This window comes from Lepisosteus platostomus, chromosome 20 (genome assembly GCF_059453375.1).
Source record: "Lepisosteus platostomus isolate fLepPlt1 chromosome 20, fLepPlt1.hap1, whole genome shotgun sequence".
Taxonomy (NCBI): Eukaryota; Metazoa; Chordata; class Actinopteri; order Semionotiformes; family Lepisosteidae; genus Lepisosteus; species Lepisosteus platostomus.
Window position 1 is genome coordinate 16,108,804 of NC_142630.1, and position 26,124 is coordinate 16,134,927.

General features: G+C 48.3%; 1 protein-coding gene across 2 annotated transcripts; it reads right to left on the reverse strand.

Annotated features, from left to right (window-relative positions):
- Window positions 1–704: 704 nt before the first annotated feature.
- On the reverse strand, window positions 705–25,244 carry tent4b (terminal nucleotidyltransferase 4B). 2 transcript variants are annotated; one of them, XM_088613517.1, is made up of 13 exons: window positions 24,664–25,244; window positions 21,987–23,563; window positions 10,901–11,024; window positions 9,929–9,975; window positions 9,479–9,599; window positions 8,658–8,765; window positions 7,983–8,111; window positions 7,319–7,532; window positions 6,884–7,010; window positions 5,712–5,821; window positions 5,151–5,344; window positions 4,337–4,537; window positions 705–4,191 (listed from the first exon to the last, which is right to left on the reverse strand). In XM_088613517.1, the coding sequence occupies exons 2-13, from the start codon at window positions 22,493–22,495 to the stop codon at window positions 4,012–4,014; spliced, it is 2,064 nt and encodes a 687-aa protein (XP_088469643.1). In that variant the 5' UTR covers window positions 22,496–23,563; window positions 24,664–25,244; the 3' UTR covers window positions 705–4,011. The 2 variants fall into 2 exon arrangements, with proteins under 2 accessions (XP_088469643.1, XP_088469644.1); XM_088613518.1 differs by lacking the exon at window positions 24,664–25,244 and having other exon boundaries at window positions 4,337–4,483; window positions 21,987–23,634.
- Between the last annotated feature and the right edge of the window lie 880 nt (window positions 25,245–26,124).

Below are 26,124 nucleotides of genomic sequence, written 5' to 3' on the forward strand. Positions count from 1 at the left end.
TTTCAGTCCTCAAGGACTAGTGTTCAGTGAAACACCCCTCTAGTTAATCAATTATAATTATGAATATTATTAAATAATAGGTAATTTAGGGTGACCTATAAGAAAATCAGATTGGGGTTCACACCCTAGACCTATTGGAACCCTTTCTTAAACAATACTCCAAGCAAATTATAATAATTCACTATATAGTTGAGTTATATGTTACAGTGTTATAGTTACATAGTTAAATTACATTTTTATTTACATTTCTTAGATTCTCCTTTATACCAGAAAGCAGGAGGTAAGCATTCTAGCCAATTAAATATTTCAAGCCTTAGAATGAACATTAATTTCTGTTCATCTGTAGATTCTGCACATTTTGCCATGTTCTTATTTAGAAGACACTTTCCACATTAGTTAATTTTGCAAAAATACATTGCAGTCATCCTTGAAAACTGGTTTTATGTAGTACCACATTGACTGTCATTTATGTACATACAGTTACACACCAGATGAACATGTGCATTTGTTTTCATTTAAACAACCTTACAGGTCTACAACAAAGAGGAAAGTCAACTACACATATTCTGGGAAAGACTGTCGACAATTTTGTGTATTTTATTCAATTGTATTGCTATTTTGTGCATTCAAAGATGTAGTCCTGAAAATAATCCACAAGCAGTCGTTCATTCACACTTTGAAACAACATTAACTCAGACATCACACACTGAAAAACAAAAGATTTATTAAAGTGCAATTTAATATTGAAAGATACAATTTAAATTTGATTTGAGCCCAATAAACCCACAGGGCTTCAATGTTTAAATTAAAGTTTTATTGATATACTCACAAAAAATATATAGTTTGCAAAAAGTTCTTTATATTCTCCAAAAAAGTACAACTAGAATATGTAAAGATGATACAGATGGAACAGTGATCAGAACAGAAAGAGAAAAAACATCCAAGAAAAAAGGAACAGTTCAACTGTTCACAACAATTAATAAATATTTTTTCTTGATACCCAAGATTATCAAGTCATGGTTTGAAATTCCTTTTGGAAGGATCTGTAAATATATTTAAGTCTTTAAAATCCTAGAAGGACAAGAGTGAGGTCTGACTCCTTGTTCATTTTATAAACCACACCTCCGCTCTTCAGATGCTGGTATGCGTGTCCTTGCAAGAGAAAATGAAGAATGTTTCTTTTTTTTTAAAAAAAAAGAAAAACATAATCGCCAATTATTTTTTATGTACCCGCAGCAAGTGAAATTGCTAATTGTGCAAGAGGAGAATATTTCAAGCTTTTTGTAGAAGGATTGAGAATCGAGAGTACAGTATTCACTGTACAGAAGAAACAGGAGGTAAAGCTCCTGACAATTTTCACTAGCGTCAAATTAATAGTCTACTCTTGATAAATATTTGGAGAGCATACCTCAAATACCTTTAAAGTGTGCTACTGTACTCTTTAAATTAGGAACAGTAAACTCAGGGCAGCAAATAATACCGGACAAATAAAGTAGCTTAACGTACTTGACAGAGACTAAGAAATTCACAGGCAATGCAGAGAGAGAGGGGAGACGGGCCCACCCACTTGAACCGATATGACACATACAAAAAAGCCATTTTCCACAACAATACCCCCAACCTGCCCCACCCGAGAACAGTTTCAGAACCTACAAGTGGATACAGAACAAATGAAGGAAAAAAAAAAAGATCACAGCTGCAAAGTTAATATTGAACAGAAGATGCAATACCGATGATTATTAAATCTAGGGCATTTCTGCTGGTCGGGCACCTACCAAGCAAAGCGGTCTAATGAACAGAAGCAGTAGTACCTAGTGAAGTACAACAAAATATCCGCAAGATAGGACTGCGTAGGTTTGTGGTTGGTAAGAGGCACCCACTTATTTTCTGCTGGGATTACGCGGAAGAGCGAGCTGGTGCCCGGCTGTGTCCTGAAAGAATTAGCACTGCAAGATGGGATGCTGTAGTGCCTCTGTGCAACAAGGCTGCCATTGTACAATGACATTCTACAAGGGAACAAAATGGAATTGGAAACTCCATGGCATTAGACCACAGCTGGGACTGGGGCTGATATGTCAGCTCATGCACCTTTCATCTATGGGAATACTGTGTCCTGACTAGACTATAGGGAAATGGAGTAGGAAAACAGTTATACTATATAGTGTAAACCTGCATTGCATTGGTACACAATGTAAAGCATCTGGTATTATTTACTTTTAAACAAAGCAAACATTACTCTTAATTACACTCTTCCCAAGCTCTGCAAGGATGTAGCTTATAGTAAAGTACTATAATAAAAGATAACAGGTTCTTGTTAAAGAGATTTTCATTGCTGAAAAATGACAACACATTTAAAAAATATCTTTACTAGGTACTGAATAGTTGTATAAATAATTTTTATTGCATGTTTCAACGTTTGTAGTGACTAGGCAGGCCAGTTTAAGTCTGATTAAAATACTCCTTGTAGCGATAATGACAGAGAATTCTACATGGCACCGGTTTAAAAAAAAAAGCACTTCAAAAGAGTTGATCTGTTGTGTTGTAGTGCCACCTGTGGGCAGTGAAGGAAGTGCAGCAGAAACCCCTAACTCAGGCAAATGCTTATGCCTCCTACATTATTTACTATTCAACGTTAACACAACTGGCTCTCGGAGTAAACGCAGTATACCTGCCACACCTGGGAGAATGCAAAAATATCCCTAGTCTTGCAAGTGGTCACTCAACATCCTGAAGTCACTTGGTCACTCATACAATCAACACAATTTGTGAATGTTTAGGGAAGGAAATAGAACATCAAGTATTGAATTACTGAAAACAGTATTAAGTTTGCTAAAATTCTGTTTGAGACAGTGAGGTAGTGTTATCGCCTAGTTACCCAGCCGATTACACCCCCCAGGCTGCCTGTTTCAGAGTACAGAGCTACGTAGGAAGCCAGCTTTCCTTTATCTCAACAAAACACAGGCAGTAAAACAAAGGTTTGATAACCCCGAAGAACAAAAAGAGAATGTGAAGTTGCTTGTCTTGATTTTCTTTTTGCAACACCAGGAGGTGGCCGACGTCGCAGGATTAAAAGCTCTCGTATCGGTACGGGTGCCCTTGTCTAGAGATGTCAAGTACAGATACAGGTGAGCTCCTACAGGTAGACTTGTGCTGATGATCAGTATTGGCAAGAGAACTGGGGTTTGGCTCTTCTTCACCTCTCAGTCAAAACATACACCTTTAAATCACAAATTAGTATACAGTGTAAAAAGTAATACTAAACTTTTTTTTTTTAGTTGATTTTCTTTTTTTGGCTTTTTTTTTGTACAAATGTCAAATAGTCTGTACATGTTAAAACCCTAAATCCCCTCTCAGTCCCTCAATGACAAAAGAATCCCTTAATCTTCATGCATAACTTGCAGGACCATTCTGAAGGATCTGTTTTTTTTTTCTATTTTTTATTGACTTTTCTTCGACTATATATATATTTTTTGTGGTTTTGTAGTTTTGTCGATTTTTTTTCCCCTCTCTGAATTTCTCTGTAATTTTGTCGGTTTTTATTTTCCAGTGTCCTCAACTTCCAACCTAGGAGTCTCGTCCCCGCTCGGTTCAGCGGGGGCTCTGTGTGATTTGGTTGAGCGCTGGGTTCGGTCCTCCCTGTGTGCGTGGCGGGGTGGGGGGGGCGCGCGCCGGTTCCCCGTCTCTCCTCTCCTGGTCGTCCGATCCCAGGGCGATCTGCTGCTGCTGCTGCGGTGGCGGCAGGCAGGGGGGGTAGGGCGCACGCCCACACGAGGACAGCGCGCTTGGAAAGAATTCCTTCATTCGTTTCTGTGCAAACCCAGGACAAATATAAAAGCAGCAAGAGAGACCGAGAAGTCTTCCCTTTCACCCTCACCCCATTTTTTTTTTAAGTTATAAAAAGTTTTTTTTTTTTCTTTATATATCCCACAAGGAACAAAAAAGTCTTCTAAAGAAAAGGTCCTGCAGCAGAATGGGGACAGTTTGGCAGAGTCTGAGGGGCAGCAGCGCCCCCTATCTGCAGAGGTCCTCGTGCGCGCTCTCGCGCGGCGGCTTCCTCTTCTTGCCGTTGTACTGGTGGTGCGCCTTGCCGCCCTGGTGCGCCTTCCCGCCGGCCGACACGCTGGGGTGCCCGGAGCCCTGCTGTCCCTGACTGCTCTTGGTGGTGGAGAAGCGGAAAGGCCGCGCTGCGTTCTGAAAGGAAAAAAACAAAGCGTCACGCTGGGCCAGGAGCTGAACCCGCGGGGAGCTGCGCGGCGGGATGAAGAGTCGAGAAACACGCAGGGGCGCGGCCGCTGCGGTCGCCGTGGACTCCCGAACGGCGGGGCGAGCCTCTCACCTTGGCCTTGCTGGCGCCGCCGGCGGGGCTGCCGGAGGAACGGCTCTGGGCGCAGTGCTGGGCCGCCGACCCCGCCGCCTCTCGGTGCGCGCCGGGGGTCCGGCCCGCGAGGGGCTTGGCGCTCTTACACGGCGTGCCGTCCGAGTCCTGGGGGAGACAGCGCGGGAGAGATGAGACAAGGCCCAGCCGGTCTGGCACTGCCTGGGCAGGAGAGAGGATCCACGATTCGGGCTCTGTTAGGGAACTCTGCTCAAGAGACTTCATTTCCGAGGCCGTTCTCTTCACCAGCCTGATTTCTTCTACAAGATCATACACCATTGTTATACAAGCCTTTAAAGGAGTGGGGAAAGGTCTGGTAGTCTTTAGCAGCCCAGAAGGGTGTTTCTTTTATGATATATTGTTTTATTTTTACCATTTATATAAGAACACTAGGTGAATATTAAGTTATTTCGTAAACTATATAAATCCATCTTGACTGCATGAATAAGCCTAGGCAATCCTACAAGTGTACTGGTAGCCTCAGCTGTAAAAAGATGTATGAGTGAAGATTTGTGAAGTAACTCATAGGCAACACATGCAAACATTTGATTTCAGAGCAGACAGACCAGTATAGTATTGGGTATAGACACAGCTTTATGTTTCTGACCAAATAAAATATCTGTGCTGCTACTAAAAATAAATTTCTATGAAAACAACTATTTTTACAAGTGTAAATGTTCTGTTTGGTAAACTATCTCTTTTACTTGAAAGCACCCAGTGCCTGTGGGTACAGATGGCAGGGTCAAACAGCAGGGGGCGCAGTGGGGTTACTCACAGCGTCGCTGGAGCTGGAGGCGGTAGAAGAGGGGGAGGACGGAGAGGAGGAGGAGGATGGGGACGACAGGGGGCCGGAGGAAGAGTTAGAGGAGTGCTTGCTCCGCGATGGCGTCAACAAGACCACCTCCTCCGACATGTTGTTGTTGCACTTGTCCAGCTGCTGCGACTCCACAAATAACGTCACCTCGTTCCCTGTCAATGACAAAGGCAGCTCCTTTAAATATTGCAATTACTCTCTCAGGAAGATGCCCTTATCCAGGGTGGAGTGCAATATTGGAGGAAGCATGACAACAAGGATCAGTAAAAATGCCGATAAGACACAAGCACCGCAGACAGGATATCTGCTCACAGCCTGGTCACCAGGGTGAGACCTCTGGGCATTTTAGGAGGAAAAAGAAAAGCTTTCACGTATTTTAACTCTTTCATCTCCAATATCCCTGCTGTATTTCTTTGGCATGCGAGGAATCATTTCTTTTACATTTCATGAGATTCCCCTGCTGTTTCTGTCAAAACCCCAATATGGCATCAGCAGCAGCACGGTTTGCTCGAAGTCCCTTACGGTTCAAGGAGGAATCGTTATCGTTCTGGGATGGAGAGCCCCAGTTTTTGGTGATCCAGTCCCTGTAATCCGCCACCTCCTGCGTCACCCGGATGATCCGGCCCAAGATGCTGTTGGAAGGGAAGAGCAAACACTGTGGATTAATTGTACATGTCAAAAAGAAAAGGAGGGCTCCACAACACGATGAGGTCATTTCAACCCCTGTCCCTGTTTCTCAGTGACCCTTTAGCACGTCTGCACACTTAACGCACATCACATTCGTAAAAACTGGGATTAATCAGCATTCCTGGGAAAACAAGTCTGCTGCTGTAAGTAGTTAGTGGGTCAGTAGGTGGCGCTCTTTCCCCTATATGTAAAGTGCTTAAGGATCCTGGAGGATGAAAAGCACTAAATAAATGCAAGCAAAAAAAACAATGCATGTGAATTCCAACCGCAATATGCTATTAAGAAAACAATCTAGCAACTTTCTATGATTCAACTGTATTAACTTCAGCTTCTAAAACGAGCAACACACGGAACTGGAGTCCACTGAGATTTATTTTTAAGTTTAATTTTTGAGCTACTCGTCAGCATTTAAGGCCACTGAAGAAACTGCTTTCCTGTCCAGAAGCAGAGATAACAGATAAAGGTTTTGGTCCCCTTGCTATATTTTAAGTAGTTCATCAGAACATCTAAACTACCATCTGGTAAAATACAACAATCCAAATAAACAGATGGCGCTTTATTCAGAAATGTGCATTGTTTCAAGAACAGCAATTTTTCCCCAGAAACAAGGTGCCAGTTCTTAATTATCTGGTGTAGCCAGGTGATTTAGGAGCCCATTGCATAAAAGCAATTTGCAAATCTTTAAAACTGCCAACGGGATGCTAATAAAAAAGAAAAGTATCTCCCAAAATCTTCGCAAGGCTGCGATGTTGCAGGTTTTCCTATCAGAACATACAGCTGCAGTCACTCCACTGGCCCCAGGACTGTCTGAACGCAACTACAAGACAGCAGGGAATACTGGGAGACCCCTGGTTTCAGGAAGCGCCAACCCCTTTCCTTCCCAGCCTCAGGAGCAGGTGCTCAGCTGGGAACAGGCCCCGAGAGAGGCTCCTGCCACTCTACCTGCAGAGTAGCGGGGCAGCCCACAGCCACACGCTTCCCTCTCACAGAGGGTTCGGGACTCGTACCTTTCCGTCTCGTTGTTGGGGTAGTACTTGGCGATGGGCGACACCGCGTGGCCGAGGATGACGTAGGCGTAGTCAAACGCCTGTTTCACCTGCATGGCACCATACGAGCTGCGGCCCACGTCGTTGCCTGCGAAGCAGCAGATCAGAGGAACGGTCAAGCCTGACGCCAATGTGCCGTCGAGTTAGCTTCTAGAGCGCAGGAGCTGTGGAACTATCGGCTGAGGCACAGGCGGTGACGAAAGGGGAGTTCTGGGTCGTGCCTGCTCTGGGCAGTCCACGCTAGCTCCAGCACCCTCACGTCTGTATAACCATGTGCTCAGCACAGCGGTTCTTAAAGCAGGCCGCGGTGCAAGGCAAGCAAAAGCTTTCATCCCAGCTTTCACCCGGGGGCGCCTGCGGAGGGACGGACAGGAGGAAGGCAGGCCGGTCACTTGCCTGGCTGTAAGGGGTCTTCGATGTAGAGCATGGAGGGCCGGTACCCGTCCACCATGTTCTTCTGCACCTCGTCCTTGGCCACGTAGGAGCCGCCGTCCTTGATGCGGATCCCCGTCTTCAGGTAGTTAAAATGCCTCCCGTAGAGCTCGAAAAACTCGATTAAAAGCACTCCAATGTTGGCGTTGGGACTGCTGGCATCCTCCCTGGAATGCAACTAGGACAGACATGTGGTCGGGTTTAATAATAATAATAATAATAACAATAATAATAATAATAATAATAATAATAATAATAATAATAATAATTGCTTACACTTCTATAGCGCTTTTCTATAGAAAACTCCACTCAAAGCGCTTTACAGGTAATGGGGATCCCCTCCACCACCACCAGTGTGCAGCCCCACCTGGATGATGCTCTAGTACACTCCCCACACACCAGCTATTAGTGAGGCACAGCTTCCCACATTCACAACACACAACGAATACTGTTCTTTTCACTGTTCTAGCAAGAGCCGACCGCCTGGGAAACAACACCGATTCCAGACAGCACGTACGTACACAGCGACAGCAGGAACACATCTTCCTTAATCCCACACGTAATCTGGGAGCGGAGCGGACTCCACGCAGGCAGAGACAGCTGTGCAGGGAAAGCCTTGCTCACTCACCTGCAGAAAGCTGACAGCCATCAGGAAGAGGCTGTACGACCCGATTCCGCCTGTGAACACTTCATTGAGGTCCCGCTGCAACAGGAACTGCTTCAGCACCAGCACCAAGTAAGGGAGCACAGGATATTTCTGAAACAACAAAGAATAACTGATGTAGACTGACGAAAGGCAAAGAAACTACGTACGTACTTACAGCATTATGGATAACAGCATGTGAAGAATTGCCGGTGTGTTAGACATCACTTCATATAGAGCTTTGAGATTTGGTCGAGATTAATTTCCACGTGCTTCACTTTCCAACACCCACGATGTCACGCACATGCCCTCCGCTCGGCCCGGACGTGCAGCGGTCCCAGTCAGCGCCGTAAAGATCCGAGCCCAGGCCCAGCAGACAGGCAGGCAGGCAGGCTGGGGGAGGGGCACTGCAGCTTCTCCTTCAGAGCGCGAGTCAAAAACTAAACAGAAGGCGTTCAAATACCATCATCTGGTGTCCTCATCAACAGGCTGGTCTACGATTGCGCCTCGTAAGGAAAGCCTCGATTTAAACCGCTCATCTGAAGCGATGCAAAGAGAGCTCCAGGCTGAGCCTCGCTCACTGCTGTGGACGGCACATCTCTCAGAGGAAAGACGGCTCAGAACACAGGTCTGCAAGCGCAGAAGGACTTCCAGACCCACCTTCTTGAATTCCTTGATGAATTCGGCAGCTTTCACGCCACTCTCCACGTTGAAGCTGATGTCAACTTTGACCTCTGTGTACGAGTCTGTGAGTTTGATGATGGGCACCTAAAGAAGAAAGGAGAAGAAACTTAGGGGGCAAAGATTGTGAAGAACACAAGCCAGCGAGGCTGTTCCCTCTTCTGCGAATAAGAACTGTTATCTCTCAGGAAGGACAAACAGCATTTTCCCTTGATCAATTATTCAACACGAAAGAGATATTTGGACATTATTACAACCCCCTCCTGTCCCCATTCCTCAACAAAAGGTGAAGGTGGCTCTGTGGCTCAGGATCTGCGCCTGTGGCTGGAAGGTTGTCGGTTCGTATCCCGCGGCTGGTAGAGGAATCCTACTCCGTTGGGCTCCTGAGCAAGGCCCTGAACCCCAACTGCTCCAGGGGCGCTGTATAAATGGCTGACCCTGCACTCTGACCCCAAGCTTCTCTCCCTGTCTGTGTGTCTCATGGAGAGCAAGCTGGGGTCTGTGAAAAAGACAAATTCCTAACGCAAGTAATTGTATATGGCCAATAAAGTGATCTTATCGTAAAAGATATGCGCCCCCAACAGACTCAGACATTTGAATATTTTATGTAAGTTATAAGGACAGCACCTGGACATATGTTTGCAATAACAAAAAATGATCTGGTTTTAAACTGCTGTAATTTCCTCAAACGTCCCCACTGCGAGGTGACCGAAGCCACACAAAGCAACACACAAAACATCGCATCTCCCAATGCAAAGCGCAGCCACGGCGCCTGTGGCGCCCCGCGAGGCAGCACCTACCGTCGCCTTGTCCAGCACCTTGACCGAGTTCTCATCCACCACGTTCTTCTTCCGCAGGGCCTCCTCCAGAGTCCACAGCGGCAGGTTGTCCCACTTCCCGAACACCACCAGATCGATATCGCTGGAAGGAGAAGACACCCGTCAGCCCCCCAGCGCGGCAGGCAGGAGAGGCCTCTTGCAGACCAGCTTATCCCGTTTTGTACAACAAGCCCTGGACTTGCAGGGGATGTACTGCCAACGCTGATGGCAGCCAGCATCTCGAAGTTTAAAGCACGTCTGGGTGACGTCTGCTTAGGGACTGCAGCGCTCCAGCTCCTCGTGCACGTTTGGCTCGGTCTGTTAGACGGCTGCTGTTTTTTGGCGTCGCGAGCAGATTACACAACCAGGCCCACGGCCACAAACCTCAGTGATCTGCTTTACAGGGGAGCGGACGAGAAGATAAAGGCTCACCTTGTCGGCAAATAGAGGCCAGTACTGAAGCTGCCAAATATCTGAACCTGAAAAACAAAACCACACAAAATTATCTACCACACAAAGACTCCGGTGTTCAGCACTGCATAAACTCACTGGCAATGGAGATCAAACTTCAAACATTCATAACGAAATGGAAAGAAAGCACACAAGCAATGCAAAGTTACAAAGCGTTATCTTTTTTAGTGTCCACGTTGTGAAGGGTAGAATTTGAGCTGGATACTAAGTATGGCTCAACAGGTGAAGCCCGAACCCTAACCCCTGGTAACTATACCTGAAAACTGTTTTACCCCAAAAACCAACTGTGGTTTCCTTTTGCTGGAGTGAAGTGATCTACTCAAGGGTACGGCAGTGTCCTACTGGGGATCTGAACCCACAAGCCTCAGGTCAGGAGCCCAGACCCCCACTGCAAGCTGTTTCCCACCACAGCGGGTGGATGGCAGGGGAGGGACTGGCAGCGAAACGCCGGGAATTCGCTCCTGCAGCTCAGCAGGCAACAGGCTTGCAGGAGCACACTGAACACGGCGCGCAGGCAGTGGGAATAAAGACCCCAGAGAAGGATAAGGGGGCGCTGTGCACAAGATGAACCTGTAATGTATGTAAGGCAGTTTTCTTCCACCAGAACTGAGCGCACTCTTGACCACTCCGCACGGTCATTCGCAAGCCGTAGTCATGGCCAATTCAGCGCGTCCACTTTACTGAACCTGGAGGCAGTGGGGAACAGGAGAGGGGTCCTGAGGGTCAAAGGTCCGAGTACCCAATGCCAACACTGCTGTTGTGTCTTTGACCCCGATTCCTCCAGCACGCCCACCGGGGTTAACGGACACTAACAGGGATGAAGGGCGGAGGTTAACCCACAGCGTTCCGCTGGCCTAATGCGAACGAAACTGGGAAAGCAGTATTTAAATTACCCCCTCCCCCCGACACACCCAGCACACAGGAGAGTCTTACATCCGCACTGGGCCAGAGGTCTTTAATCACACTCTCAATCCTCTTCACCACCTCCATCCTCATCCTCTCCTCCTCCGGCCGCGGCGACATGTAACCGTAAAAATCAATGATCTCTTCATGGAGCCTGCAAGCACGGGGGGAGAGAGAAAGGACAGTTACAGAAAGAATCCCAGGGTGATCCCAGTGCTGCTCTTTTAAATTAAGCATCCGCATGGAGAGACAAAAGGCGGTACGATCACTGCACTGCCAGGTTTACTTCATTACCGTGCAATACTGGAAGCCTGCAATTTGGTTTACTTCACAAGCACATACAACTGCTCTCGCAGAAAGCCAGGAAAACCCGTTATACCAGGTCGAGACGTCGCTCAGTCCCACCCCATCTTGTCCATGAGTTCCAGTTGTATAGACCAGCAGCCACTAGGCTCCTTGTCGCAGTGCCTTTACGGGGTATCAGCTCGTGACTGCACTCGCACGCTTTCTCCTTTCTCGCTTGTAGAATTCAACGGCGCGGCATCTCTTCGATCAAATTTCCAAAATTCAAACTGGCGTGACGTGAGCGCTAAGCAGATATCGAAATCGCGATTTCCGCCGAGATGCAACGAGGGATTAACGCAGTTTGGGAACAAGGCCAGCTCGCAGCTCTCCGAACCGACAGGCCCCGTGCCTGCTCACCCCGTCTACTGCAGTGGCTCCAATCCACCACCTGCACTGGCACTGTGCGAAAGCTACCGAATGAGGTAGAAAGAGCAGGCCGGAGTGGCTGGAATGCCTCCTACACCCAGCAAACTCACTATTGACTCTGTGAGGGCTGGCGGCTCTAACTTTCAGAGCTGGGTTTATCAGGCTTGCTGAACTAAAAGAACATGCTTTGTATACATACTGGCTTGTGCAATTTCACTGAAAAAATACATTAGTGTTGTTTCATTACCTGTTTTATTCAATAGCTCATTAAAGTAAAACCATTAAACTCTGTGAATACAACAAGGTTTTTCTGCCAATAATTGTTTCATTGCATGTCCAATCTGCATTCTTTCTGCAAAAGCTTTAGGGAACATTCCCTAAAGTCCGACATGTTGGTCGGATCGCTCCGATTCTTCCTATGCTCTCTGAAAAGCTTAACGCCAGAACTTGGTGGCTATCCTATCGTGCCCGGCGCCCCAGCAAACTGCCTTGGATTCTCCAAAAATCCACCTTGCAGATGCAACTGAAAACGTTTGTGCGGCACTGTTGATTTGACATCTGATCCTGGTCTATAATGCAAGTGCACAGAAACGGAAAAGTAACAATCACATTGCCCCACTGCAGCTTGAGGAAGGACCGAGAAGCAGTGCAAGAAGGTTCTTCACAGTTAAGCTGTATTTTTAAACCATGTGTATATTAAATGAAACCAATAGAAAGTGAATTCTACTTTGGTCATGAAGGCACATGTTTATTGGCTTCGAAAAAGGAGGGATGAAGGCGAAACACTGACTGCAGTACATCCGTGCGGATGCAGTGCTCAGCAGTCGGGTGATGAGTCGGCACTCCAACGTGCCTTTCTGAGCTACACTGGACAGTGTCCGTTCTGGCTGAAATGGCAACGGCTGACGTCTGGTTTCGCGCGGCCCTCGACGCCTGGCGGGAGCTGCCGAATCGTGCGGACAGGGAAGAGACACCACTCCCCTGGGCAAAGTGAGGCGGACACCGACGGTCAACGGCACAAGGCAGAAAAAAAGTGAAGCGAAAACATTCTAAATTTCAACAGTCAAAGGCGTCTGCTGTAAGATTTCACACTGAAATCATTTTGAAATGCTTCACACTCCGGGAAGAGGCCCATGGCTCCAGGGGTCAGAGGTCGACCAGAGTGCCACTGACATAAGCACTCAAAGGGTCAAAGGTCAGGACACTCATTTCCCCTTCCTCCAGGAAGCCGTCAGCGCGTGGCTGTGCAGTCCGTTACACAAGACTCAGCGTGACTCATCGCAGAACCCGAGTCCAAGGTCCGCCGAGCACAAGACCACACAGCAGTGCCCCCGCCGCACATGCAGAGACACAGCGTAAAGACTCGCAGCCTGACGGTGCGCGCTGCCTGAACACGCCCTGCGCAGCACCACACCTGCGTCAGGCCCATACCTGTGTGCCCAGGGGCCGTGACTCATCCTGGTCCTTTCCAAACTCTAACAAGCCTTTTCATTCCTTTGCCAATCAAAAACAAAAAGACAGAGTTCTGTCAGACTGGATCAGTTACTTTTCTATGACAACTCTTGTGCTGTTCTTCAGCTCCTCACCCCTATCCCCAATTATATTCTTGATACTTCGATTCCTGAGGGAATTATATTACACTGAATGGGGAGGGGGGGTGGGTGTCATATCTACAATATAAAGTAGAATTGACTTTATATTGGTATAGGATAGGGCTTTGTACAGCACTAGGGTGCACTGCAGGATTCAATTTCACATTGACCATTCCAGAAATGCTCTGTTTTCGGTAAAAAGAAAATGCAGTGCACCCCCACGCTCTTCAGCCTGAAATTGAACTACGGTTGTAAAACTACCGTTTGTGCAGCGTGCAGCTTTCTAAAACAAGAATTAAACAGAACAGGGCTCCTGCCTGATTGAGAAGCAAACGAGAAATTAAATTCAGACGGCTGGCTTTCAGGTGGCCTGACAGACACTTGTCTGAGTAAAAGGCCACTGACTTGGCAGAACACACACCCTCAGTGCAGGGAAGGCAATTCACAGCACCCTGGCTAGCAACTGCTGGAGAGGAACTCCACAAATCGAGGGGGAGGGTGTGCTTCAAATTCTCCCAGCACACACTTCCCCACTGCAGAGCGGAGGCCACAGGACGTAGCTGCAGATCACGTTAGGCATGCTAACCATGCGCACCGGAGAGAAACATGCCATCTCAGCACCGCCGGGCCTGCTCGTGCCAGTAGACAGGAGGGTCAGCCACACTTACACCCCTGTGAACGAAACTGGAACAACGTCATCCCGCCCTCTGAAGAGAAATGAGAAAGGCGGTCAGTATCAGTTTCATTTTAGGATCTAGCGATAACCAGTATCCGTTTCACTTCAGGATCTGATGGTGAGTACTAGGACAGCAGCACAGGGGACCTCGGTGTGCAGCACTCCTGAATCACAGCAGTGCTTTCCAAAAATACTTGTACTTATTGTCTGCTACGTAAAACCACAGATGCAGATGTGCATGATTAAAGACTAGACGTGTCAGATCACCTTCCACACCCTTGATTAGGTATTTGTCTATAAAAACTCCCTGAAGTGCTTTAGCACTAACCTTTGTAGAGTCTGATGGAAAAAACAACCTTCTCCCCACACTTCACAAAGCACTCCGCTTGGAGAACGATGAAGGGCTTGTGCTACTAAACCCCACAGGGAGAAAACGGGTGTGGTGTTGGTTTTTTCATATCAAAAACTAGATCAGCAGCTTCTGCCATGAAAAGCAATTGTCATTTTATTGTTAAATCAGAAAATCACTTTTCAACACTATTAAGATCCATTGCCTGCAGTGGCTTAAAGCTGTGAGAGGATGATTTCACTAGTGTCCATCATTACAATTAAGGTAGCCTGTAATTAAATATGCTTTCAGAGCAGGAAACGTGTATTTACAGAATGCGTGTGCCGTTTTCCTATATGCTAGTCCTGAATAATCACCCTTTAAGAATAGTCTCCATTGCACTGCACGGAGGAGCAGCAGGCTATAAATATTGCAAGGGAACCAGAGACAAAAATAACTGGGTTTCCAAGACAGAGAGCAATGACCAAAACAGCAGTGCCATCAGAGGAAAACCTGCCAAAGTCAGCGAAGGGCTTTCCTGCGTTTGCCAGATCACACCACCTTTCAGCCCAGCAACTGCCTGTGCCAGTCATACACCCGACAGGCCACAGATTCGATTCCAACCAAACCCAGGTATTTACTAGAAATCTTCCCAGGGCTCAGTGCCATTCCACTTTATGTATGCCATACGCCGAAAGATTACCAATATGCATCGACAAAGCATTGGAGCTACTAAACAGCAAAGCAGGAAGTGCAGAATAGTGTAGGAGGAATTTTCATGAAAATCACACACTGCAGTCAGTGTTTTTGTAAAAGAACCAGCATCTGAACATAGTGGCTCTCCATGGTATTTCCAAAGAAGCACAGCTTTGTAGAAAAAAAAAAAACGTTTCAGTGTTTTTTAAGCCATAAGAGAGACAAAGCCACAGGCCAATAGTGTCAGAAGAGGCCTCTGAGTAAGAAGCACAATAACGATCTCATAAATGTACAGAAATTTACAAGTTCTTGTTTACTGCGTTATGGAACGTTGAGCAGTGCTCATCCCATAAATAGGATCTGGCACCCTGTGACAGCTGTGGTTCTCAACCCCATGCTTAGTTTAGCAACAAACAAAATCTTCCAAAATTCCACCAGCTGAAAAACATCTGGAATCGACGTGCTTCCTGAGCTGAAAACACCGCCTAGCCCACACTCCTCACGCTGCTGACATCCCAACAGCACTGCATTCCACTCTCCACAACAGAAACCCATCCTTTACCCAAACTAACAACCCGGTCGAGCGATCCAGTTACAAGCCAGCGTGTTTGTTTTGAAAGAAACCTCTCAGAAAAACCACTTTCCTTTCTGTGAAAATGAAACACATGCTCACGTCTCACAATGCCCACAGAGAGCTGCGAGCACTCTGCGTGCTGGCATGGGGCCACACCATGCACGGTTCCTGGTTCTTATCGCACTTCCCAAACACTCCCACGGCTTCCGGGGAACGCGATTCCCTCTTCTCTTTTCCCTGGCTTGTCCTGCCCGCGCTCTCCTCTCCTCCTCCTGGCAGGGGTCCCATCGCCTAGGTCCGCTCACCACAGTGCAACAGTGAGGGCTGCGGGGGACACTGCCAGACTCACAGACACAGCACGCCGAGGCCATAAAGCCTCTAGCTAAAGCATCTGACACATCTGAATCAACACCAGTCGAGCCCTTCTTCGGAAACAACTACAGAAGATCTGCTCTCAATTTCACACACCGATTAAGCATTCTCTGACTGGCAGCAGCCCCTTCTCGATGCAGTATTGCTCAAGCAGAGGCCTGTGGCCAAACAAGAACTCCAGAGGCCTGAAGCTCCACAGCCCATACAAACCCCACACAAGGACATCACACTGCTGCTCAGTGATGTCATAAAGGGAAGCGCATTCGGGGTGTAAACCGGTTCGCTGTTTTTCCCCCCCCACACACCCCACCCACTGGGGCTCTCCCCAAGGGTGGGCTACCACCACAGATCAAGCAGAGAGCGAGAGTGTCGACTGGATTAGCAGGCAAATCAAGACACCCTGTGAAGAAGCCATAAAAAAGTTTTTAAAAAAATCATCATTAGGTCTTTTTCTCCCTTTTAACGGCTGGGGTGTGCTGAGGACCTGCTTCTAAGTGAAAACAAAGCAGTCGCACCTCCCTCTGTGGAAAGCCGTCTCAAAGATGATCTCTTCCTTAGCCTCGAAGCACAACAGCTGGACAACAGCATCCCAGAAGCCAAAAAAAAAATGCTGGCTGGGTTTACAGTCTGCTGTCACGACTCGGAGAAACCTGCCCGTTGCAAGGGGAGAGAAGACAGCTCTTGTCTTGTCCGGTTTTACACTAAAGCAATTTCCAGGAATCCCAGTGCACACGGAAACTGCAGCTCGGTGCATTCCTCTACAAGAGATCACGGAGTGTGCCTTGAGGGCTGCCCCCCTAGCTATTCTGCGCTCTTGCATGACGCTACCCCCTACAGATCTCAACTGTGACCGACGCTTGGTTATTCTGCAACCAGTGCGGCTGGCAGGCTCCCAGATCAGGAGAATTAACACCTGGCCTGGAGCTCGCAATCATCACTGGCGTTTGCCGCCTCATCTCGGAGCACAACCTTACAGCCGAGAGGGTTTAGCTACCAATTAGGTAGCGTTTCATAAATACAAAGTCACTGGGCACAGGGAGTGCACGAGAGAAAGAATATTGCATTGCAGACTTTTATTTGCAAACACTGACGAGAAAATACAAGCAAAAATATCTTCAACTGTGGCTTGTAGTTTGCAGTAGTTTCTGAAGCAACTTAAGGTCCATTAAGGTAAGGTGGGTGAGCAGTGTAATTACTGAACGACAGGAAATTTGGAACGTCGCAAACTGATCTCTTTTAAAGAACAATCAAAAGTGCTCTTTCATGCTTGCTTTGTGTTAAAGCAACCAGAGTGAAAACTTCAACTCATTTCCAGAGCCCTTGAGGATGCAACAAAAGAGCAACAGCTCATCTATGATGCAGCACTTGCTTGTAGACACCAGACATATCCCAATAACTGTGCATGACGGTATTTCTGCACCATCTCCAATTCTTACATCAAAGTCCATGGTTTGCCCTAACCCCCCTGTCTATTATCCAAAAAGTGCTAATTCCTGGTGACGATCACAGCAAAATGCCACTCCCAGAAACAGGGCTACAAATTCAGGACTACACCCTGGACAGGTCACCAATTGATCAGACAGTGCACACACACTGGGACGGCCAAGGGGCTCCAATTAAAATGGTCAGCATGTCAAACCACAAGACACCTCTACAAGGAAAGGCAATGCTGTGTCTCCTGTCGCCGTTAACAGCAGTGTCTCCCAGAAAGGGGGCAGGTCTCCTCTCCCAATGGTCATAAAGGCACAGAGGTCACAAGCCAGTGAAGGCAACAGCAGAGGAAGGAAACATGTCCCTTAACATGCACAGCTTTCATTTCTCAAACTTTACAAATGTTTAAGACCACTGAGCATCTGTCCAAATACTCAATCCAATAGGGGCCTAACTTAACTATTTACAAAGGAACACTTTCAATTTAGCTGCCTGGTAAATATTTCATTGCTCACTGTGTTCCTATTGTTAGTCCGTTATTATTGTCAGTCAGTGAAAGAAAAGCAGATAGTTTTGCAATGTAGCGCACACTCAATTGCAAAATTACTAGGCTTCTTCCTATTGCTAATGAAAATGAACCACATTGCTCAGGAGCAGTATATGCGCTGAGCTCACAGGAAGACCCCGCTCAGAATACTAAGCAACTACCTCTTTTATAACCAGCCCTGCATATGTTTAAATGATCAGTAGCCAAAAAAAACAAAAACATGAATTCACAAAAACAGGAAGATTTTGCGAGCAGGACAACACGTTCACCGCTATTCCTGGGCGAGAACAGAAATGCTCTTCAGGAGCAGAAGGGGTGGCTGGCTGAGCTGCTTCACAAAGCCGGGATCGGGTTACACCGTGGGACGGGCTGGGGAGGGCGGGACCCCTGTTTATTTTGGAGAGCAAGCCCGGGACATGCTCGGCGTGCGCTGCATGTAAACACACATTCCCATCCAGGTGCCGCGCCCCTCTCAAGCAGAGACGTCCCTTCTGGAGCGCTTTCTCGCCACTGACAGGCATGCAAAGCAGTTTTCCCCCCCCGATTTAAACTCTGTGGTGAGAATCGCACAAAAGGTCCAGTGGGCACTCAAGACAGCCCCAGCGCCTCCTTCGCCTTGCCAGTAGGAGCGGATCGAAAGGGCTGTTCACGGAGCACCACCGAGCTGGAAAAAGCCGTGCTCTGAACACTGCACTCACTCACAACACAGCCTGAGGGACAGCGACTGGCACCATGACCACTGACCGATATGTCTGCCACCTCTGAGGCTGTGGTCAGGGACCGTGCTGTCCCCTCCACCCCTGCAGTCAGGGAGCGCGCTGTCCCCTTCATCACTGAGGAGTGATGGACGATGCTGGGGTCAGGGACAGAGCTGAGGCTAGTGGTCAGGGATGGCACTGTGCCCTCCACCCCTGTGGCCACAGGTCAGGGAGCGCGCTGTCCCCTTCATCACTGAGGCATGATGGACAGTACTGGAGTCAGAGACGGCACTGTCCCCTTCATCACTGAGGCATGATGGACAGTGCTGGAGTCAGGGACGGCACTGTCCCCTCCACCCGTGGCCACAGGTCAGAGACAGCACTGTCCCCTTCATCACTGAGGCGTGAAGGACAGTGCTGGAGTCAGGGACGGCACTGTCTCCTTAATCACAGGCGTGATGGACAGCGCTGGGGTTACGGACAGCGCTGTCCCCTCCACCCCTGAGGCATGATGGGCAGCACTGTCTGCTGTACCAGTGAGGGACAAGGGACAAGAGCAAACGGCACACAGACAGTCCTCCTCTTGCGCCTCGCTCCCTCATGAAAAGACTTCAGGAGCTTCTTGATCCAGCCCAGACTGCATGTTATAAAGAAGGGCGATCCCACCGGCGGCCGCTCGCACAAGCACGCTAATCAATATTCCTGAAAAGCTGGCTGAGCCTCCTCGACGCTGCCTCTTATACAAGAGAAGACTCTTGCAGCAGACATCCGACGAAAAGCAGAGCTTTTTATTTCAGCTGCTGCAAACCTTTCTGCCTGCAGACCAAAGCATGTAACATAAAATAGCAAATGTTTCAACGAACACAAACTGATTTTTTCTCCAATATTGTCCATGCTTCTGTTAGTGTGGCCTTCCTCCAAAACAGCAGGCCTTTTCTCTTTCAGACAGTCCAAGTCTTAACTCCAGCTAATCCTCAATCATCCAAGTGATCATTAGCACCTCGTTAGGTTAAGTAAGCAATTAAGGATCAAAACTAATGTACTGGATGGAATGAAATCCTGTAATACAATGGACAGCTTTTAAACTAATTTATCTGCGTCTCCCAGCTCTTTGGCTTTGAAGAGGCCTAGAACATCTGCCGACACAGCGCCCCCTCCAGGATCAGGACTACCCCCTCCGCCATTAATGGCTAGCAAGCTAGAGGAGCTGTTTGGCACATGTGGCACATAGGTAGCAGCCATATCACCCTGCAACTCCCAACTAGCAGCCCACTGGAACTCAGCAGGTGTCAGTACCTGGATTGGAGACTCCTGGGAAAAACTAAGGTTGCTGCTGGAAGAGGTGTTAATGGGGCCAACAGGGGGCGCTCACCCTGTGGTCCATGTGGGTCCTAATGCCCCAGTATAGTGATGGGGACACTGCACTGTAAAAAGAAAAGGCGCCGTCCTTCGGATGAGACGTAAAACTAAGGTCCTGTCTCTCTGTATTCATTAAAAATTAATTCTGTTTCTCGAAAAGAGTACGGGTGTTACCTGGCGCCCAGGCAAAAGTTCCCAGTGGCCTTTACCAATGATGGCCTCCTAAAAATCCCCATCTCTGAACTGGCTTCATCACTCTGGTCTCCTCCCCACTGAGAGCCGGTGTGTGGGGAGCGTACTGGTGCACTCTGGCTACCGTCGCATCATCCAGGTGGGGGTACACACTGGTGGTGGTGGAGGGGATCCCCATTACCTGTAAAGCGCTTTGAGTGCAGTGTCCAGAAAAGTGCTATAGACGTGTAAGCAATTATTATTATTACATCTGACCTATTTGGTATACCAAATAATTGATCCCAGGATCTCATTCCGCCGTCTTGAAGGAAGCCAGGATATTGGCTTCAACAGCACGGATGGGCAGCTTGTTCCACACCCCCACCACTGTTTGTGTAAAGAAGAGCCTTTGTTTAAAATGCACTTCCATACGGTTTCTGCCTGTGTAATGTTGCAATGCACAGCAGGACAGGTGTTTGGGTTCTGCCTTTCAACAGTTCTCCAGAACCTTCAAGCAAGTGACACGGACTGGGTCGTCACTCAGATAGCTGCTCAAAACGCTGCTTAAAATATTCAAAACAACTGGCAAATACTTACTACAGTCATAAAACTCAATGTGCTGATTTGACATACTTGCTATAACAACTCATACACGGAATGCTTAAGTCCGCAGGACAAAAATGTAAACGTTAATTCTCATTCCTTGTACCCAGATCAAGTGAGTAGAATTAAAATATTACTGAACAAACGGGGATATGTCACGTTTTCTGTTGTTCTTGCCTGTAACCACCCTGACAAATCTTATTTAGTCATTAAAACAGCTAGAATCTAAAAATATCCGCTTTTAAACAACTTTCTGAGTGCGGGACCGACTTAGACACGCAGTACTTTTAACGAGGAGGATTAAAAGCACTTACTATGCGAATGCACTTCTCACTATTTTATTAATCTAAAAATGCACTTATATTTTAAAATTCAATTGACGAGCAAGGCCAATTATTGCACTGGATCGACAGGTTCAAAAAGTTCCAGAGGACACCTCTGCTGCAAAGCCTACGCTTCTCCGGGCGGCGGTTTCTGAACAATGCTGGAAACGACACCGACTCTCTCCCGGCTCGACCGAACTCGCCCGGGCTGTAATCGACTCGCCCGGGGCTCGCTTCCGTGAAGAGACCGTACAGGTAAGTGCAGGAGAAGCGCAATTAAACTGCAGCCGGGGGTCCTCCGGCCAGCGAACGGGACAGCTCTCCGGGCGCACACTGTGCGATCCAGTCACATCCACACCCCCTTACGGAACAGGCTGAGGGAAGGAGGGAGGGAGAGGCGTCAAAGTTGCTGTGAAGAAAGTACTGGAAGGTGCGCGAACCAGACTCCCCTCGCAACCGAGCGGACCCCCCGCCACGGCCAGTTTTCTTTTTTTAAATTATTTTGACATAGTCGTGGTTTGCGGGAAGAACAAGAAAACAGCGCACGTCAAGACCAGACGAGCCTTCGGGCGACACGAGTGTGTTACTCAACGGTCATCCAGCGCGGACTGGCACCGCATCGGCACCGGCCCTTTCACAACCCGTTTCCGATCGAAACCTCACGACAAGCGCCCGCCAGGCTCTGCCCTGCGCCCTTCTTCTCCCCTGCACTACTGCCCTCTTACCCCCCACCGCGACCAGAGTAGGGGAACAAATAAATAAATACAACCCCAAGTCACTGACTGGCTCGGAAACTCTCCGGGGCGCTCAGCTCGTCCACAAGGTCACCAGAGAACCAGCGACACGCATGTCGGCGCCCACGGGACGGGGGCTCAGCGGCGCTAACGGCTCGAGTAGCCCGTGGAAAAGCCATGAAGGCACGCAACTGCGCAAAACCGCCTGCCCCCGACACACGGCACCGCCACCCGGAGCGCTGCCAGCGGGCCAGCGGGCCAGCGCAGGCTGCTGACAGCGGCGATCGTGCTCGGCGCTTACCCCAGAATCCCTTCGGAGTAGTTCCTCGTCTTCCACGGCGTCCCAGTGTAGCCGCCGCCGCCGCCTCCTCCTGCCACCCCGTTGCCCCCGGAGCCCGGGAGCAGCAGGCTGCTGTTGAACCCGAAGGTGCTCGCCTTGTTGTCCCGCTTCCTCTTGTTGCGCAGGTCCGAGCCCCCTCTCCAGCCCCCGGCGCCCCCTCCGCCCCCCCCTCCGGCCCCGCCGCCCCTCCCCGCTGGCCGGTTGTTGTTGGTCTCCAAGGGTAAAAAGTCCCGCTGCTGCCCGATCTCGCCCTCCGGCCTGGCGTTAGACATGCCAGGGCTCCTGCCCTCGCTGGGAGCCCCGCTCTTTGCCGAGCTGGCGTCGGCCGTCCCCCCGCTGCTGCTGCCGCTGCTGTAGTTGTTGTTGAAGTACAGGTTGCTCAGACCCTGCGTCGTCTCCCAGATCTGCATCCACAAGCTGTTGGCAGGTCCGAGCTGTTCTGGCTGAAACCAGGCGATTCTCGGATCCATCAAACGCTAGTGGGCACGACACGCACCGTGCCTGCCCCGAGCGAGGCTCAGACCGTACGCGTGTGCGGCGCAGCAAGGCTGGCTCCTCGCAGTGCGATGTTATTGTAAATATCACCCCTTAAATAAGAATCCCTTTAAAATCGGAGAACAAAAAACGGAAGGAGACAGAAAGCACGAAATATTTAAAAACAAAAAAACCCTCCAACTATGACAAAAGTTCAGTTTTGACAGCAAGAAGAAGGAGATCCCAGATCACGGCGGCGCACAACCCTCGCCTGTCGCTGTTCGTCTGACCCCTCTCTCTCTCCGGGTCCCTCAATGGCGGCCAGCGCGGCCCACTGCGCAGCCGCGCCGCGGAGGGGGCGGGGACAGCCCGCTGTGACACCATCGCGCGTCAACATTTTTGTCTTGTTACGTAACAGTGAGGGGTGAATAAATCAGTCTTGGAAACAAGGTGTCGACTCAAGAATCAACTGTTTACACCCTGTTAGGGTGCTCACCATCCCCGATTTGGAAAATGACGTTCTTTCCAATGAGCCTCGATGGAGTCGATGGAGAGGTTTATGCGTACAGATTTTTTTTTTCTATTTTGACATCCCCTGTCCTCTCATTTCACCTCCTGCCGGACTGCAGCCTGCTTCACCCCCTGCCCGTGTCCAGTACGCTCTCCTGTCCTCCCTGCCCATCTCAGGACCTTCTTCAGAAGGGCTTTTACTAAACTGATTTGCATGTTACACCACACTCTTTTTCTTTTATGTTGTACTTTTTATCTCCTATCATAGTTCTTTCCCCTTACTTTAAAGGGTCTTGAGAAGCTTATAAAGACACTATACAAAATGAAGTGTATTATTACTATCATTTTTATTACTATGTCCCACTGGTCTGCAGCCTCCCCTGTCTCCAATACTCCAGTCCTCCTTGACCATGTCCAGCTCTTCACTCTTGTGCTGCTCACTCCTCTCTCCTGCCCTCTATCGGTGGAACCAGGTACTCAGAGACATCAGGGCAGTGGCAGACTGTATATGCCCACATTTCCTCAGCTCCTTCAGACACCTGTCACCTGGACACCTGTGATATGTACCCAGTTTTATCTCCTTTAACTCCTTTAACTATAATTCAGTACTTAGAAGTTGAGGACAACACAACATTTTAGATTAAGAAATGCAAGTGCTGAAATAAACAGATACCCCTTTCGGCACGGGATTTACGAAGGCTGTGTAACCAGAAAGAGCAGATTAATTTGAAAGATTAATAATAATAATAATAATAATAATAATAATAATAATTTCTTACACTTATATAGCGCTTTTCTGGACACTCCACTCAAAGCGCTTTACAGGTAATGGGGATCCCCTCCACCACCAGTGTGCAGTCCCACCTGGATGATGTGACGGCAGCCATAGTGCACCAGAACGCTCCCCACACACCAGCTCTCAGTGGGGAGGAGAGCAGAGTGATGAAGCCAGTTCATAGAGGGGGATTATTAGGAGGCCATGATTGGTAAGGGCCAATGGGAAATTTGGCCAGGAATCCAGGGTTACACCCCTACACTTTTCGAGAAACGCTCTGAGATTTTTAATGACCACAGAGAGTCAGGACCTCGGTTTTACGTCTCATCTGAAGGACGGCGCCTGTTTACAGTATAGTGTCCCCGTCACTACACTGGGGCATTAGGACCCACATGGACCGCAGGATGAGAATGATAATTGTTTTTTTTTTATCTAGAGTCTGCAGTGTCTCTGGCTGTTCTTCTATTTGGAGACACACAGGAGAAGTGAAACAAGGTTCAATGAGCCCTTGGCCTGCTGTTCCATTGCACCTCTCTTGGTATTTCCTCAGAACAACTGTTTAAAAACACATTTAACATTTGCAGCGTAGCGCCTTTCCATCACCTTCAGTAACCGCAGTACGCAGGTAAGAGAAACCTGAATGGGAGAAGAGCAGTGAAGTGCCTCTCTTTTCCAGCCTCTTCAGCCCTATGGCTCCTCCTACACACAGTGCAGCTGGCAGCTGTCGCTCCCTGCAAGACTGCTTTCAGTTTTCAGTCATCTGTGCTGGAAGGCGGGTCCGAAAAAGGAATCACTAATGGGAGGCAAGCGGCTTTCTTGCTACCACAATAACAGCACTAACAAAAGGGACACAAGACATTTTTCACATTCAGGACATACCTGTTTAAATGCCTGTCCGTGTGACGAAGTCTTCCCTGTTCTCCTCCGTCTGCTTCCCCGTCTCGTAGACTGCGAGGAGGTGCACGCAGCTGGCTCCCCTCTCACGTCAGCCTTGGCCAAACTAGCCCAACATTCGCCCCATTTAACAAAGGGGGTCCCCGGACCCCTCACCTGCTGTTCTTCATTCCCGGTGAGCTCCTTAACTTAACCAAATTCTTAACTGAGCCGACACTGAGATTGGAATCAAGTTTTTCCTCCTCAGATCCCCCCGATCCCGGAGATCCTACATTTCAATTGTGGGACGCAATCGTAGAGGGGCACCTTCCAAAACGTTCAGGAACTGAGAACAATTAAAAAAGGCTCAGATGAATCCTACGATGAGGCAAATTAAGGGTTCGAGCACGTGAAGGAGAGCCGAGCGGAATGAAAACCCAGGTGTGTGGGCGTCCACGAGCCTGAATCAACACTCAGCTCTTGCACGGCTCGCACGTGGCGGGTGCGTGTCTTTCCTGGACTATAAACACCCTGCATGGAGAAGTGGAAAATTATTCGCTCGACATTCCTCCCCGACTCCCCCTTACCTGCTCTGACATCGCCTACATGTCATCCATGGTGTGCGAAAAAGGAAGAATAACCTCTCATTTCGCTAACAACAATAAAGCAATTAAAGTCCTGGGCTGTTTACGAGTGAAACACTATACCCTCAGAGACTGGGCTTGGTTTATCTCCAGACTGTACAGACTTTGAACTTTTAAGATTATAAACATTGAAGGTGTAATGGTGTGATTTACACTTGCTAGATTACATACATATTTTTACAACATGTTGATATAGATATTTACTTTTACTGAGCTGATAAAGAATATCCAGAAATACAAGAGAACTTTTTGCTCAAAGGCATTATTCAGGTAGACTTCAGGAGTGGTTTACAGCAACTGTATGCAGAAACTGACTTAGCTTTGCCATTCTGATGAGCATCTTAAATGGGGTAGTTACTCCCAAATAGAAGAGGTATCTGTGAGGAACTGGGACTGAGAGTTGAACATATACAGACAAATGCAGTTAGAAAGAACCGATTATAAAATCTTTTACTGATATTAATAAACACAGATTCGCACTAATTTGTGAATTTGCCAAACCTAAAACACTGTATCAAGAGCTCAAATGGAACTGGCTCATCTTCCTCATTAGCCCAGTGATTTCCTCACCCCCACCACAGGACAGCAGTAAGCCCTGAGTTACCTGCTTACTGGCAGTGTTCGTCTGTGCCAAAGAGCAGGACACCTCCTGCTACCCGGACACCACCCTTTTATCAGTGCAAAACCAGAACAGAAAGGAGCACACAACCTTCCCCTTAAACATTTTTCACCCAGTTCAAGAAGAACCTGCGTAAGGAGAGGAGGATGTGGAGCGGGTCTTCAGTACGGTGAGCAAACCAGAACCTCGAAAATATCACACCAA